Here is a 15,524-nt window from a genome sequence, read left to right as displayed (position 1 = left end):
GACAGTCCTTCCAGAACTCCCCAGGAGGGGTTCCCTCTAGGAGACCTCAGGGCTGTCCCTGAGTGGGGCCTTTGGTGGGGTGGGGATGACAGCAGTGGGTGGGGGGGGAATGGCCGGGAGTCTGGCAGTGGGAGCTCCAGACCAGGCTGCCCGCCGCGCCTACCGAGGTCCAGTCCGTCCGGATCTGCCACTCGCTGCAGATCTTGAGCTGGCAGGTGCTGGTGGTCTCGGGCTTCTCCAGGTGCTGGCAGCGGTACGGCTGCACCGTCAGGCTGCGGTTGGCGTATACCTGGCGGCACAGGACCTGGCGGTGTTGCATGCCCAGGCCACAGGTTTTGCTGCACTCAGACCACTCTCCGATGTCCCAGCTAGCTCAGGAATGAGAGAACGCAAGAAGGCCGGATCACCTTCAGCTGGGAAGAGGGCACAGCCCCAAGAGCCCGTACCACCCTGAGAGCCAAACCGCATAGAACCATTAGCACCATTAGGGGGGTGGCCCTCACCCCAGAGCACAACTTAAGTGTCAGGCCCCGTGAAGCAATGTAACTCTGTCCACAAGCTCTTTACCGGTGGTGACAGCCCGGTTTTAGAAAATTAAAGAAAACGGAGAAGGTGCAAATGATTTTTATCTAAAAAAAACCCCCAAACTCCAAATGGTAGTTTTAGCATCCCCCGGTAGAACATTAACCCACGTGGGATCTTGGAGATCTTCTGCAGAGTTCTTTACTTCTCAGGAGCTACTTCCTCGTCAGTTTCACGATGCTCCCCTGTCACCTGCTTAGTCTCTTAGTTACGTAAGACATCAGCACATGCTCTATACATAGGAGAATGTTTCTATTACTTTGAAAATTATGTGGAGACCCCATCTCCTTGTTCTTCTGAAAGTGTCCTCTTCATCATTCAGTAACCACCCAAGACCTCTCCTGAGATACTTCTCCCGACTTCTTCTTGCCCACGAACTTGTGACTCTCCTCATTCTCTCTGCTCACAGCTCACCTACAACACCGACCATGCCAGACTGTCGTTCTCAGCTTCCTCTTTGCTTTCCCCACCAAGCTTGCACGTAATTGCTCCAAATAACCACAGGTGTGTGCTCATGGCTAAAGGCTACAAGCTTCCTCGTTCACCCCCAGATGGGTGCCCTTGCTGAACAGAACGAGTCTCATGGCTCTAAATCAGAGGTAGACAGATTTTATGTCTGCTACTAAGGTCTTATGCACAAGCCCCCAGAAGCGACCCGGTAACAGGCGACCTCTGCATCTTACAAGGCTGGGCAAGGGAAGAGGTTGCAGGGCTCCTCCTCGGGGGTAGGCTTCATGCTGGAGTCGCAGTAGCTCTCAGGAACCTCTTCGTGGGTGTTTCTGTGTACACAGCGAAAAATAGGGAACTGCGATCCTGCAAGGGCAAGGAGAACTTGTCAAGGACAGCTCCGCACAGACGAATGTCGGGCTCAGGGTGCAGGTGCACAGAGATCCGGGTACCAATAAAGAGGGGCTGCAGGAACAGAGCATGCACACACACACACACACACACACACACATGCACACACACTCTCCTCCTTCATTCATGCATTTACACACACCTCCCCCACAAGGGCTGTGCCAGGCACTGTGGGTGCAAACAAGAGCAGGAAGAGTTACTGCCCTCCAAGAGCTTATCATCTCTTTGCGGACACAGTTGGAATGTGCTAAAGGCAGATGCGATTTTCCTAACAATTCAAGATACCATGAGGCAGAATAGTGATTATAAAATGACCACAAGTAATAACTGTTTGGAGATTTTCTGGAGACATCACAGAGAAAGGGTCCTAGAGGGTCTAGCTGGATCCTAGAGAAGAGCGGAGTTTGGGTAGCCATGCGCATGTGTGTCTTGGAGGGAGGGGGCTGTCCAGGCGGCTGAACAGGAACAAAAGTGCCCAACACACCAGCCTGCCTGTGCCTGGAATGTGTGAGTCAGGCTTAAGCAGAGAAGTAAGAAGATGCAGGACGGGTTAGGAGAGCAGCTGGCTTCGCCCTACGCTGTAAAGCATTTTACCCATTCCCCTAATAAAGCACTGATCCAATGGTATTTGAGTAGATGTTTGCTTCCTGTGAGAGAGAGAGCTTCTCAGGGGCAGAACTAATTCTTGTTCATCGCTGTAATCCCGGTACCTAGCAGAGTAACAGCCACTCAGTAAAAATACTGAATGGATATTTATCAGAGGTCTAATATTTGTTTATGTTACTTTGTAAAATATACTAACTGCCTCCGGGTTGTTGTTGTTGCTGTTTTGTTTTGTTTTAAATACATAGCTGAGTTTCACTGAGGTAATATGAATCAATGTATTTTTTTATTATGTTATATTAGTCACTATGATTCATTGTTTGCGTATAACACCCAGTGATCAATGCATTTTGGAGAAAAAGTCAGAATCCATTAAATGGAATCTCTAGCTTGACCAAAAAAAAAAAAAAACACAACACCGGACCATTCTGCCTGCCTCTCTCTCTCTCTCTGCTTCCCTCTGGTGGTAGCATGGGGTATTGCTAACGGATGTGTACAAAGTGAGGAAGGTAACCAGGGAACAGGCCACACAACTGTCTGAAAAATACGTTTTTCCACAAATAATTGTCTGTCCTCCCCCCAACCCACTGGCCCCAGTCTAGGCCACTACCCAGTTCCTGCTGGGCAAAACACAATCACTTATTCTACAGTTCTGCCTTAGCTCTGTTGCTAATTGGCCTGGTGTTTGGGGTTTCTGAACTTCCAAGTTAAGATAGTTTAATTGTAACCGGAGGGTAACTTTTCACATAAGTATCTCCATATTTCATCGCCCATGAAAAGCATGTCATTGCTTGTGGAAGCTGATCTTCTGTGACCCCTGAGCCAGAGGGCAGTTCCCGTAAGAAACCGGACAAATTGGAAGACAGTTCTGAATCTAAAATGATCATTTGTTTCAAAACGACTCTGGCAGTAAAAACTCATAATGTAGCTTTGAGACCATTATTTAAAAAATAATGTTCTAATGAAGTATAATTATTGGCAGAGTAAAAAAAAAAAAAGTGTAAAATTAATAGGAGACAGAAACTTCTATGGAATTAAATTTTGTCCCGTGACATATCTGCTTCCATGAAGAGATTGTTTAAATTAAATTCCACAAGCATTAAGCACCTCCTGCTCACTTACAAAGATGAATAAGATTCCATTCACGCCTCGTGGGGTACCCACTTGGGACCCAGCTATTAAGGGATTAAGTAAAAATATTATTATTTATCCCTCCAGACCCTGTGGGTTTAATTTTTTAGCTGTCAAGTTTGCAGACTGGAAAGCAAAAGTTACTACTCCAACCCTATGGCACTCCAATGAGAGGGTAATTTAGAATCTTTAGCTGAAAGGATACAGGATGCCATAGGAATGCTCTGTGCCTTGGAGAGATGGGTCCTGCTCAGGGCTGTTTGCACGTGGCCACGGATCTTCCTCATCCTTAACTGCCCTTACACTACACTTGTCCACCACGGTCCAGCTCCAGTGTTCAGCCAAGGACGTAAATTCAGAGGCTCGCTCTCTGTTGGTGTGAAAACACCAGAACTATGATTCTTGACTCCAATGACCACGTGGTTTTTTCCTTTGGGTCAGTTTTGATTTCTGCAGAGAGGGAGAGTGTCACTCCAATGGTACCTGGCCATCTCTTCATTGTACAGCATGCCATTCTATTCCGCCTCGAATTGCTGGCAAGTGAGACTGGGGTTGGTGAGGTCAGCTGCTGGCTGGGCTTCAAGCGGCAGGAAAAATCTGGGACCAATTTAGTTGGGTTTTATGTTGTGCGTGTTGATCAGAACAGAAGTATGTTATCCTGGAGGAGGGAATGGGACCGCAGGTAATCCGCAGATATTAAAGGAGGCAAGTCAGTGAGGCAGAGAGGTTGGTGTGGCATTGTGGAGAGAGGGACAAAATACGGAGCAAGAAAAAAATGAAATCGTCCAAATCTTGGAACCCCAAAAGTCAAATGATCCAAGCCAAGTGTTTGGCCGGACAGAGGTCTGCGCAACGCTGGATGGAGTATGACCCACTACCGGCTGCCGGCGGCAGGACCCCTCACTGTGACGGTGATACCATAAGGGGGGTTTTCCTTGAGAGGCATGGAGACATGTGGTCTGGGGAGCTCCACCAGGAAAGATGGGAGAAGATTTGTGTGGGGACGAATGGTGAGGTCACAGGGGGCGTGGGTCTGCGTTGTGCATACAAGAGCAAGATGGCACCAGTGGGCTTGGAAGGGCGTGGTCCTGGTGTATTTGTCACTACTGTTGATCTGAACAAGGGCGCGTCCACATTGCCTTGTCTGCCTGCAATCCAGCCATCGCTGCCGGGAGCAAACCCTACAGGGAGCAAAGGAGGGGCATCCATGGGCTGCTGCCATTTACCCAGCGGAAGAGCTAGGGGCTGGGGGTACGAGAGAAGGGAGGGCTGGGGAAAGATGCTGTGTGTGTGTGTGTGTGTGTGTGTGTGTGTCCACAGGGCAAAGGAGAAAGACTATTTTAAGAACATTAAACCAAATCATATGGAAATGTCGAGAAAAAGACTCTTCAGCTGTGGGTACATAAATCCACATTCTTCAAGCTACGGACAAAACACAGTAAGGCAGTACCGCCTTGCTTATCCAGGATGCAATGATGTATGAACCACTCTTACATCTTTTCTAATAGCTGGATACCCCTCCTTTGACAATAGATTCATCAGTGCAAGAAACACTTGAGGAGCATCTCCTTGTGGACTGGTGATACAAGGAGTCCACAAGCAGAGACAGCTAGGCCATGCCGAGCTGGGGCAAGAATGTGGCCCGAGTTGCTATGCGGTCTTATGGGGCAAGTGCCCCCCTGCACCTTGCAAAATCAGGAAGAGCTTCAAGGAGGAAATGCACCTGAGCTAGATCGGGGAGTGTAAGCGGTTTTCTGGCTCCATACCAGGGAATAGAGTAAGGGAGGCTGGTGTTTGGCTCAGTGTGGATCCCGCAGGCTGGGGTTGGCTGGGGAAAGATAACCAGAATCTTTAGAAATGGGGTCCCTCTATCATGCCTTGAATGACCCGTTGAATGGCCACCGGGCTCTGTGGTGTCTATTTGGTGAATGCAGGGCTGTGTGTGCAGCATGAAGGGTGCGTTCCTTGATACAAAACCACAGGACGGCAGTTTTTCTTCTTTTTACAACTTTCCCTCGTGTGTACCTAGCACAAAGGTGTCTGGTTCCTCCGGTGGGCGTGGCACCGCTAACTCCGTGGTGGGAAACGTCAGTACTCCCACATTTGGACCCCGGGTCCCTATGTCAGCTGTGTTTCATCCTACTCCCCTCTGCAGTTCCAGGGGTGACCGAAATGACTTGGCCTTCTTGTGTAATTTAGCTTTAGCTTCCTGCCTCTGTTCAGACATATTCTATGGGCATTTCCTTTTCCCTCCTAAAGCTTAAAAAAGGGGTTAGGCCAATGAATCTCCAGTCCAAATTCTTTGCACACGGATTAAGCAAAAACCCACGAATATCCGCATGGTGTCAGCTCCAGAAATCAGAGCTCCACTTCTCTGTCATCATGGAACCGGCTGGGGGTCCAGGCAGGAGACACCCCAGGCCCCACGAAGAACCAAACACCTCAATTCTCTTCTCAAAAGCCACTAAGCCAACACTCTTGGGAAAAAGATAAAGGCTTTAGAGGCGGTTGTGAAAATTTCCTGGGTGCAAATTATAGCAGAGCTCCCACATCTTGTACCCTCGGGCACATGTCTCTTGAAAGAAAGAAAAAAAAAATCCCCAAACCAATATTCTCAGTGCATCACAGTTTCCTGGCAGCAGGACCTTCTTGGGATATGGCCTTCCCATTTCCGTGGCCACCTCCCTTCCAAGGACAGGGGTTTTAGGGTCACAAATAGGACTTCCTTACAAATAGGAGGTGATTACCATGCATCATAGTCCCCAGTGGTCACAGACAGATCCTTGCCCTGAGGGGCTACGACACCTTGAAACTAAGAAATAGCCTCGATTTCCAACCCAGGTGCCAGACGTTCAACAGGGGCCTTCTGGACACCACATTCCACGCCTACCTTAACTCTGGAGTGTTCAAGGAAATAGGGCCCCGGATCCACCCCACAGTTCAGACTCATATTGGTACTGACCCCTTTGCCCACAGCCTTGCTTTGCTTTGAGCCTATCAAAACCCCGCTCTCTTTAAATACCACCTCAACTCCCTCCGCCCTTCTCCCAAATCCTGTAACTCTTTTCTTTTGTTTGGAGAGACACCTTTGCTCCCTCTCGTGTCTCCGGTGGTCTCCCTTCCTGCTACGAGTCCCCGGAGCTGGCGCGGCTGGGCCGCAGACTGGCTCCCCAGAGTTGTAGCTGATGGGCTTAGGACAGTGGGATGACCAAGGGTGAAGGTTTTACAGAGAGAACAATGGGAGCTGTGACCATTGGTGAGCGTAAGAGCCTAGAAATACCTCAAGCCCCACGGATGTGCTTTTTTTCTGGAATCTTAGATTTGGAGAATGAGTTTCACCTGGTATCTCTGTGGGTATACCTCAACTTCTGGATCTGAAACTTGGTGAACACATTCTATGGTGATTCATGAGCGTGTCGTGCAGGAGAGGGTTAACTCAGCAGACCAGGGGTTCTCAACCCTCCACACTCCTAAGATAGGCCTGTCTTCAGGATTGGCCCTGGAGCAGGGCTGGAGACAACCTTTGAGCCCGCGGGCTATTCTGCTGATAGGAGTGTTTTTCCATGCCCTGGACCACACTGTGTCAGTCTGACGAGGTAGCTAACGCTAGCAATGAAATTGGGCTAAGTGGTCTTGGACACCCTCCACACAATGAACCACCAATGAACCACCTCACAGTGGGGCTCAAGGAGGGGAGAGTGTGCCACGTCCCTCAAGCCCAGCCACCCATTCCTCGCAGAGACCCTCCTCGCCCGCACTGGAGCTCACCTTTCCCACAACTCGTGGAGCATTCTGTGGTCCCGAGCTGTTTCCAGTTGTGGTCCCGGCTTCGCCTTGGGGGCTGCGGGGCCGCTGGAACCAGATTGTCGGGTCGGTGGGAGGAAAATCCATCTGGATGCCTGACTGGGAAGGTCTGTGCTGATTCCGAGGTGAATACTTCGGGGGCCCCGCCATGCACATCTTCCTTCTCCTCGGCCCCCTCTTTCTCTGCTCCCTCCTCCTGGCTCCTCCCATCTGTTCCCAGCTGGCCATTGAAGGGCTCCCCTAGGAGAGACAGGTGCATGCAAGGTGGCAGTAAGACTGGTCTGGACCCGGAGGCCCCCCGAGCACAGCCCTCCGACATTAGAAATCACGTAGCATGAGGTCATTTCCAATTCAGAGCATACGTATTTTAAACATGCAGATACCAATTTCCCCAAAATTCAAAACATGGTTAAAAATGAATAAGAAACAGACAAATATCTCAGTAGGGAAAGCAAGCAAGGGCCAGGAAGAGGCCCGGCACATAAAAAGAAACACAAGTAGCCCAAAGCCGTACAAAAATGCACAACTTCACTCATAATGAAAGAAACTCATGTGAAAACAAAAAAAATGCCACCACTTTATTAGCCTCATGATAAAGGAGAGAAAATCTGGAGACCCTTAAATCCCTAAACCCCTCATTGAAGGTAGAGGAAAACCAAGGACAAGGAGCCGGCAGATAGACACAAAGTTTTGGAGGGCAATTTGGCCAGATCTACCTAAGTTTGTTTTATTTATTTATTTACTTATTTAATTTTTTAATGTAAATTCAATTAACTAACACCTAGTGTATTATTCATCTTAGAGGTAAAGGTCAGTGATTCACCAGGTGCATAGAACACTCAGTGTTCATTATATCACGTGCCCTCCCTCATGCCCGTCACCCAGTTATCTCATCCCCTCCCATCCACCCCCCGTAACTCTCTACCCAAGTTTTATTTATTTATTTGAGAGAGACCATGAGAGAGGGAGACCACGAGAGGGGAGAGGGTCAAAAGGAGATGCAGAGTCCCCAATGAGTGGGGAGCCTACGGGGGGCTCCATCCCAGGACTCCAAGATCATGACCTGAGCAGAAGGCAGATGCTTAACTGACTGAGCCACCCAGGTACCCCACCCTCTGCCCAAGTTTTAAATGTACATACCCCTTGACTAGTGATTCAGTTTCTAGGACATCTACCCTACAAATATTCCCATTCTTTTACACAAAGCTGTGTGTACAAGCATGGCTACTAAAGTGTGTTTTAAATTAGCCAAACAGGGACGCCTGGGTGGCTCAGTTGGTTGGGCAGCTGCCTTCGGCTCAGGTCATGATCCCAGCATTCTGGGATCGAGTCCCACATCGGGATCCTTGCTCAGCAGGGAGCCTGCTTCTCCCTCTGCCTCTGCCTGCCATTCTGTCTGCCTGTGCTCGCTCTCTCTCCCTCTCTCTCTCTGATAAATAAATAAAATCTAAAAAAAAAATAAATAAATTAAATAAATAAATAAATAAATAGATTAGCCAAACAGTAGAGTGAACTTAAATGTCCACCAGTGGTACTTGTTTAAAATACGGCATGTTATGTTATTTTTTTTTCTTTGAAAGAATGAAGCAAAATCATATGTTGTGATATGAAGATATGACTGATACATTGTTTGATGAAAGAAAAAAGCATAGCAGAATTCATTTTGTATATATGTCTACACAGGTGTGGCAGGAGCCCTTATGAGAGATTAAATTTGTGTTCTGCCCTTCGTGTCTGTCTCTCCTCTCCCAGACCAAGTGGCCAAGCCCTTAGGTGTTCTGGAGGCAGATTTTTGCAGGGAAGTAAAAGCTGTGGGAAGTCAACAGCTCTTCCTTCTCACTGTGAAAGCCTGAGGTCTCAGTAAGAATAACAAGGCCCAGATCCTGGGGCCAGCCAATGGCAAGGAGGAGGAAAGAGGAGGGAAAAGTGGAGAGCATTTTTGTGGGGGGAGAGAAAGAGAGAGATGTTCTCAAGGCAAGGAGAGGCTAGAGTCAGAAGGCCAGAGTTTCCTGAGCTCCATAGACCTTATCTGTGCCAAGCAGGGATCTTTACTCCTACCGGAGTGGGGGGGATGATGCCCTGTATTGGCTGAGATTCAGTTTTCTACCAGTGTCAAGGAAGTTTGCAGTGGAGGCAAGATCTAAGTTAGACGTCCGGAAAAGACTGGCACCCGATGTTCCCTGTACACGTAGATGGCAGACAAATGTTCAAACTGGTTACATGCACATTTCTACATGCACAGGAAAAGGCTAGGTGGAAAACCTCCAAATCATGAGGAGATATTCCCTCCTGGAATAGAGTTGGGGGATGAGGTTGGGACATATTGGGTTGTTGTTGTTGTTCTTTTTTTTTTTTTTTTAAGTAGACTTTATTCTTTTTTTTAGAGCAGTTTTAGGTTCACAGCTCAATTAAGTGGCAAGGACAGAGTTTCCATTCCTCCCCTGGCCCCACCTAGTGCACGACCCCTTCCCCCCATCAAGATTCCGCACCAGCACGGAACATCCCTTACCATCCACGAACCTGCATCGCACGTCATTATCACCCAAAGCCCATAGTTACAATTAGGGTTCATTTTAGTGGTGTACATTCTATGGGTCTCGACAATGTAGAATGCCATGTATCCATCAGTGCAGTATCATCGAGAATAGTTTCATTGTCCTAGAAATTCTCTCTGTCTGCCTGTTCACCCCTCCCTCCCCTGTAGCCCCTGGCAATCACTGATCCAAAGTTGTGCCTTTTCCATAATATCATAGAGCTGGAATCATACAGTACGGAGACTTTTCAGATGCACATTTAAGTTTCCTCCATGTCTTTCTGTGGCTAAGTAGCTCATTTCTTTTTGTGCTGAATAATATTCCATTGGCTGGGTGAACCTCAGTTTATCTATCCATTCATCTTGGTTTCATCCAAGTTTGGGCAATTATGGGGCACCTGCATCTTCCTTCCTATGTTTCTATTTTGGTTGAATATTATTCAAGCATATACTAGTTTGATACAAAACAAGGAGGCAAATTGCAGAGTTACTGTAGAATCCAGTTAAAACTCAGGGCTTTCTCCACCCTCCACCACTTACACTTCATGGCTTTAAATATTAAATACAACTTAAATCAATGGAATCAAGACTACGCATACTGACACAAGCGGGACTTGTGACTTTGACTTACCAGACAAAAAGATCTTAAAATCTTTTGCACATCTTGCAAGTACTGGGCACTACGCTGGATGGACACCTGATATTCAAAAAAAATATCTTGGCATGTAAGGTTTTTTCCCCTTCACTATTATGTAGATAGGGAACTTGCTCAGAGAAGTTTCTGACTTGCCTGAGGGTGCACAGCAAAAAACAGGCAGAGCTGGATTCATGCTCATGGAGGGTGGAGAAGGCCCCTCCTCACCAACTTTTTACAACTGACTCCTTCTGGGCCCGCCCTGTCCCAGGTAGCTAATCCCATGCTACCCATTAGCTGAGACCCATCAGGCTTGTTATGACCATCATCATGCTATAGGATTTTGAATAGTCTGTCCAACTGTCCTTATCCATCAGCATCATATCTCAGGAACATCCATACTCTGCCATCTGAACCTTGTTTCTCAGACTGTGTACCATTCCTGCAAATGGCTTGCCCATCGTGTTGGGCTGAGTGTGCTGATGTTCAGTTTGGACAACACGCACAGCCCACGTGCCCGGCTCACATCCTGCTGTCTCCAAAGAGCTGGGTGGCTCCTCCCCTGACCTGTGACAGTCAGATAACCCAGTTATCCATATGGAGGGCCAGGCCTCACAACTGTGCCCTCATTGCTGGGACAGATGTCAGAGCAGCTAACCCTAGGTGGTATAACAGACAGGGGACTGAAGTCACTGTGGGACCTAGACATAAAGTCCCTGTTTCTGAGTTTCCATTTGTTAATTTTTTAAAATTTATTTGACAGAGAGAGCATAAGTAGACAGAAGCAGGCGGAGAGAGAGGTGGTGGGTTCCGTTATCATCTGGTAAAGAAAATTCTACAGAGCCAGAGGGCTGCTTGCTTGTATATCGCAAAGCCCACAGGAAAGAGGTAGATAATTAGGTGTGAACTTACTATTCTTTCCTTACAAGTCAAAGTAGTGTCGGTAGAAGAAAAGGGGACCAAGAGAAAAGGCCCGAGGTGGACAGAATAATGGCCCTCTGAAGGTGCCTGCATCCTAATCTGTGAGGATGATACCTCATATGGCAAAAGGGGCTTTGCAGATGGGATGAAGTTTGAAGATCTAGGGATGGAGAATGGTCCCAGATTGTCTGGGGGGCCCAGAGATGTGATGATAGAAGAAGGGGGGTCAGAGCCTGAGACCCGAAGGTGCCACACAGGAAGAAGCTAAGAAGCAAGGAGAGCAGGAGGCCTCTCGAAGTGAAAAGGGCAGGGCGACAGAACCTTCTAGAACCTCCAAAGGGAGCATGGCCTGCTGACACCTTGATTCCAGCCCAGCAGAACCCATTTTGGACTCCTGACCTTCCCGAACTATAGGATAGCAAATTTGTGTTGTTTTAAGCCACCACGTTTGACGTAATGTGTTATGTGGCAGCTAGAGGGAACTAATATCGGGTATCTCTAGATAATGAACTGGAAAGACAGAGTCAGGGTGTTCACCTCGTGTTTGAATCAAGTGAATGAGACCCTCTTATCAGCAAAGGCTCAGATAAAAGGTGAAGCATCCTCTGATGTCAAGGGCGCGTCCATGCATTTTCTCTGTGTTGACTGAGAGACACAAGGGAGATGCACGAGAAGAGACAGAGGGCTTTAAAAAGAAATGACTGGGGGCGGGGGTGGTTGGCTATAGAACAAGAGGTTTTACCTGGTCTCCTGTGAGGAGGCACCTGCGGGCTGATGGCGTTGGTCCCCATGATGACATACTCATAGTGGACTCCGGGATTGGGCTGCTGGTGGATCATCTGACAACACAGAGGTCAATGTCACTGCACCTGCACACGCTCACATCCCTCTCCTGCTGGCCCAGTTTGCATGGCACTATCTACACATGAGTGGGTTGATTCAGATCTAATTATATTAGTGAACCTGTGACAGGTTAAAGGAAAGCTCTTTCTGGATGGTTTTTTGTTATTTGCTTTTGAAGGGTGAAGGACTTAGAAGAAAACTGGGCTGAAAGTCAAGATGTTATACATCCCAAATAGAAAGACAGGAGCAATGGTAGCAGAGCCTTTCCGTGGGCTCTCAACCATCTTAACATCATGGTTTAGATTGTGCTAGGTGCGCTCAAAATGGCCAAGCCACGTGTCTGCTCCAGGGGGACACATTTGAACACTAGGTGGCGAGATACAGTCATGCCAAGAAGAGCCAGCCCTCTTGGGCAGAGCCAGCCTGGGAGCCTTCATGTTCCTTCAAAGAACCCTACCTAGCCATGAGGTTGGCTCAGGAAGGGCCTGCCCCACCCTCTCCAATGCATTTTCTGGGTCTTGTCCCCTCTCATCCATGGAAAGCTCTAGAACCACAAAGAGAGGGGTTCAGGACAACTGGTGTCAGGGAAGTAAGTCTCCCTGGTTCCTATCCTCTCAGGCAGCAATGACCAAAGCAGGATATCAAGCAGGAAGCTGCAGAAGGCCGTGGAAGTCAGGAATTAAACATCTTCTGGGACAGAAAACACAACATAAATCAGCACGGCTTGGCAGAATAAATCCCTCTCTACTGGCTTCAGAACACACAGTCCTTTGTGCCCCGGGCCTTCCTGGTGAGAAGCAGGGTGCTGGGCTTAAACGGAGCGGCAGAACAGGGATCTGCTATGTGACTATGAGCCAGGCAAGGAGACACTGTCCCATTCTGATATTTCTGTCTCCACTGCTTTCTAAAGGGGCCCTCCTTTGACCAGTTGTGTCACCTCGAGCAAGCCCCATGGTCTCACAGTTTTTGATTTCCTCATTGGACGAAAAGCTTAGGGTCAGAGCTGTCTCTTTGGTCCTTTAAAGCCGCGAGCATCTCCGAGTCAGCCCGGCACGGTGGGTCTTGCTGGTTCATGGGAGTGTAATTCTGTCCGCTATCATCCCTTACCCGCTCTCTCCATGGGAACTGGGGCCTCCATTCTACAAACCGCTGAGGGAAGGCAAACATGAGAACCCCTGAGCTCCTGACATATAGGACCCATGGTTGTAAACAGAACCCCAAGGGATGAAGGTGCATGGTCTCTGGTTCGCTGTTGACCCCTAATTCCCTCATTTCTCTTTTCACATATTCTGACAGTGGGTCTGAGGTCAGAAGCTCTCCTTGCCTCTCTCATGCCTCTTCTGCATGAGCGTCCTGCCAGTGCAACCCTTGTCCCATTTATGAAGTTATTCTTGGCCACCGCATCCTAGACCACCCACAGTGGCCCCTTCACAACCGGGGTTTTTACCCCTGATGCCATTTGAAACTTACCCAGAGTCCAACAACCAACTGGACAGTCTTAAAAAAAAAAATTCAAAATTAACTATAACAAGGCTTCTTTTATAGTTTCTAGTCTATGAGCCTCCAGGCCCAACAGGAATGAACATGTAACTATATAGTTGGGAGAACTAATACTTATAAAATTCTAACACAGCAAAGTAGCATGTAGAGTCGCATGGCTTTGGAGATGGTAAGAGAACGCAGATCTGTGGGTGAGCTCGTCTTTATCAAAACCCGATTTCGAGCTTTTTATTTCTTGTCACTTTTTAAAATTTCCTGATCTTTTGAAGAAGACTGGATTTTAGTGCTTTCTTTTAAAAATAAGGACCATTTTAAATCTGGGGCGAGCTCATAATTTAGTTTCTTGTAAAATAAATCCCAAATTGTATCTTCTGCCAGGTAAGGAACCTGTAGTAAACCTCCGTATTGTTACTCCGAGCTTTATTGTATCATGTGGAGTACTCTGGAGTTCTCATTTCTTCATTCGCTTTAATAGAATTTGAAGAGGGCTGGGAACTTGAGCGGTCTTGTCTTGCTTTAGGCATTTGCTTTCTTTTGCCATAAAAAGAAAACATGCCAAATTAGCATTAGGAGAAAAGTGCCTGGAGGGAAGCCAATGCTCATGAAATAAAGGATATGTTTTGCCTCTGATTTGGTTCAACAAGTAAAAACGGTTTTAGGAGGTCCATAAACTTGGAGGGTAATAAGCATCTGGTAGAGGTTAGGTTTCTAAGAACTAGGGACATTCAGAATGGCAAAGATGGACACCAAGCACCCAGACACCTCAAAAGGCTCAGCTCGAATGGTTTTATTGACCACAGGCACCGATTTGTCGCTTATCTGTGCTACGTGTGGTCCTGGGAAGAAACAAGATGCAGAATCCCAACCGTCTGGAAACATGCAAACTCACATAGACATCCAAGATCTCATTCGTGGGGCCTTCAGCCAGAAAGGATTCTCCAGCGGTGCTCGAAATCTCATTCGGACGCTTGTAGGTGAACATTGTCCCTCCACCCTCGTACCTTCCTGGCCGGTCAATCGCCCAGTTCCCGTTGATGATTGAGCGGCCGGAACGACTTCGCAAAGCTGGCAAGAACAACGAGACAGTTCCTCATGTAAGACAAGGGTGTGCACAAGAGAGTGAATGGGTCCCCTGCCCCCTAGCTGCTGGCTCATTCATTCATCAAAGTGTTTCCCGAAGATCCACTATAAAGATCCGCTATGAAGAAGACTCACTATGGCAGGCCATGAGCTCGGCCCTGAGGAATCTAGGGCCCGATCACTTCTTCCACCCGTTCAAGCCCTTCCACTACTTGGACTTAGTAGAGAATGGAGGAGTGGGGGTGGTTAGGAGAGAAGGATGTGGAAATGGAGAGGGGAAGGGGAGAGTCAGAGGAAGAAGAGGAAAGAGGAAGAGGAATCATGTTATATCCCACTATCTGGGTGAGAGGTGGCACGTGGGCAGCCCGGGAGCTGATTTTGGCCCACAGAGAAGCTTAGTTTGGCCTTCATCATGTTTTGTTTTGTTTTGAAATAATTAAACCCAAACTCAACTTGGGTTCCCTAGCTTCTAGCTTGTCTTGTAAAACAAGAAGACATGTTAGCTTTGGCTCCACATCCCCTCACTGCAGCAACCAGCTGGAGCTGAGGAGGACCGCCCCGTTAGATGGGGTGTGTGTGCTCTGGTTTGTTCCAACCCCACTGCTCCCTACAACTCCCCAACACTGAGGCTAAGTCTCAGTATATTGCCCATTCATTTAGGATTGTGGATTATTTATCCCATCTACGATCATGCTTGCATGTGATTTCTCTCACAGAACAGAAGTTTTCTTAGAATTCTTTCTACTTGTAGGTCTACTAAAAGTGACAACGCTAAAGATAGGTCAAGCAGGTCCCATGATTTTCTCCTACCTGATCACCTTCATTCATTTGTATGACCTTCCAGACTCCTGTGGGTTTTTGAGGCTATGAACCCTGCTAGAGGCTTCCACGTACACAGTCAAGATTGACCCTCACGAACTGCTAAGCAGGTGTCTGTCCCTGTCTCTCGGAGCATGGTTCAGGGATGAGAGGGAACTTGTTCAAATTCGTGAAGATGAGAAGTGACAGAACTATGTCCATACGTAGGAGGGAGGT

General features: G+C 47.9%; 1 protein-coding gene across 3 annotated transcripts in view; it reads right to left on the bottom strand.

Moving 5' to 3' along the window:
- The window catches only part of THSD4 (thrombospondin type 1 domain containing 4), a 556,231-nt gene that overhangs the window by 31,732 nt on the left and 508,975 nt on the right, over nt 1-15,524 (bottom strand). For all 3 annotated transcript variants that reach the window (XM_045073490.1, XM_045073491.1, XM_013059343.2), the window contains 5 exons: nt 14,299-14,474; nt 11,809-11,905; nt 6,943-7,218; nt 1,266-1,395; nt 164-368 (listed from right to left, as the gene is read on the bottom strand). In XM_045073490.1, the coding sequence (XP_044929425.1) occupies nt 164-368; nt 1,266-1,395; nt 6,943-7,218; nt 11,809-11,905; nt 14,299-14,474 (884 nt within the window). The remainder of the gene's footprint in view (nt 1-163; nt 369-1,265; nt 1,396-6,942; nt 7,219-11,808; nt 11,906-14,298; nt 14,475-15,524) is intronic.

This window comes from Mustela putorius, unplaced genomic scaffold, assembly GCF_011764305.1.
Source record: "Mustela putorius furo isolate JIRA1106 unplaced genomic scaffold, ASM1176430v1.1 tig00537243_pilon_pilon_pilon, whole genome shotgun sequence".
Classification (NCBI taxonomy): Eukaryota; Metazoa; Chordata; class Mammalia; order Carnivora; family Mustelidae; genus Mustela; species Mustela putorius.
The sequence above is the reverse complement of the archived record's forward strand: the minus strand, read 5'-3'. Positions and strand labels throughout refer to the sequence as shown.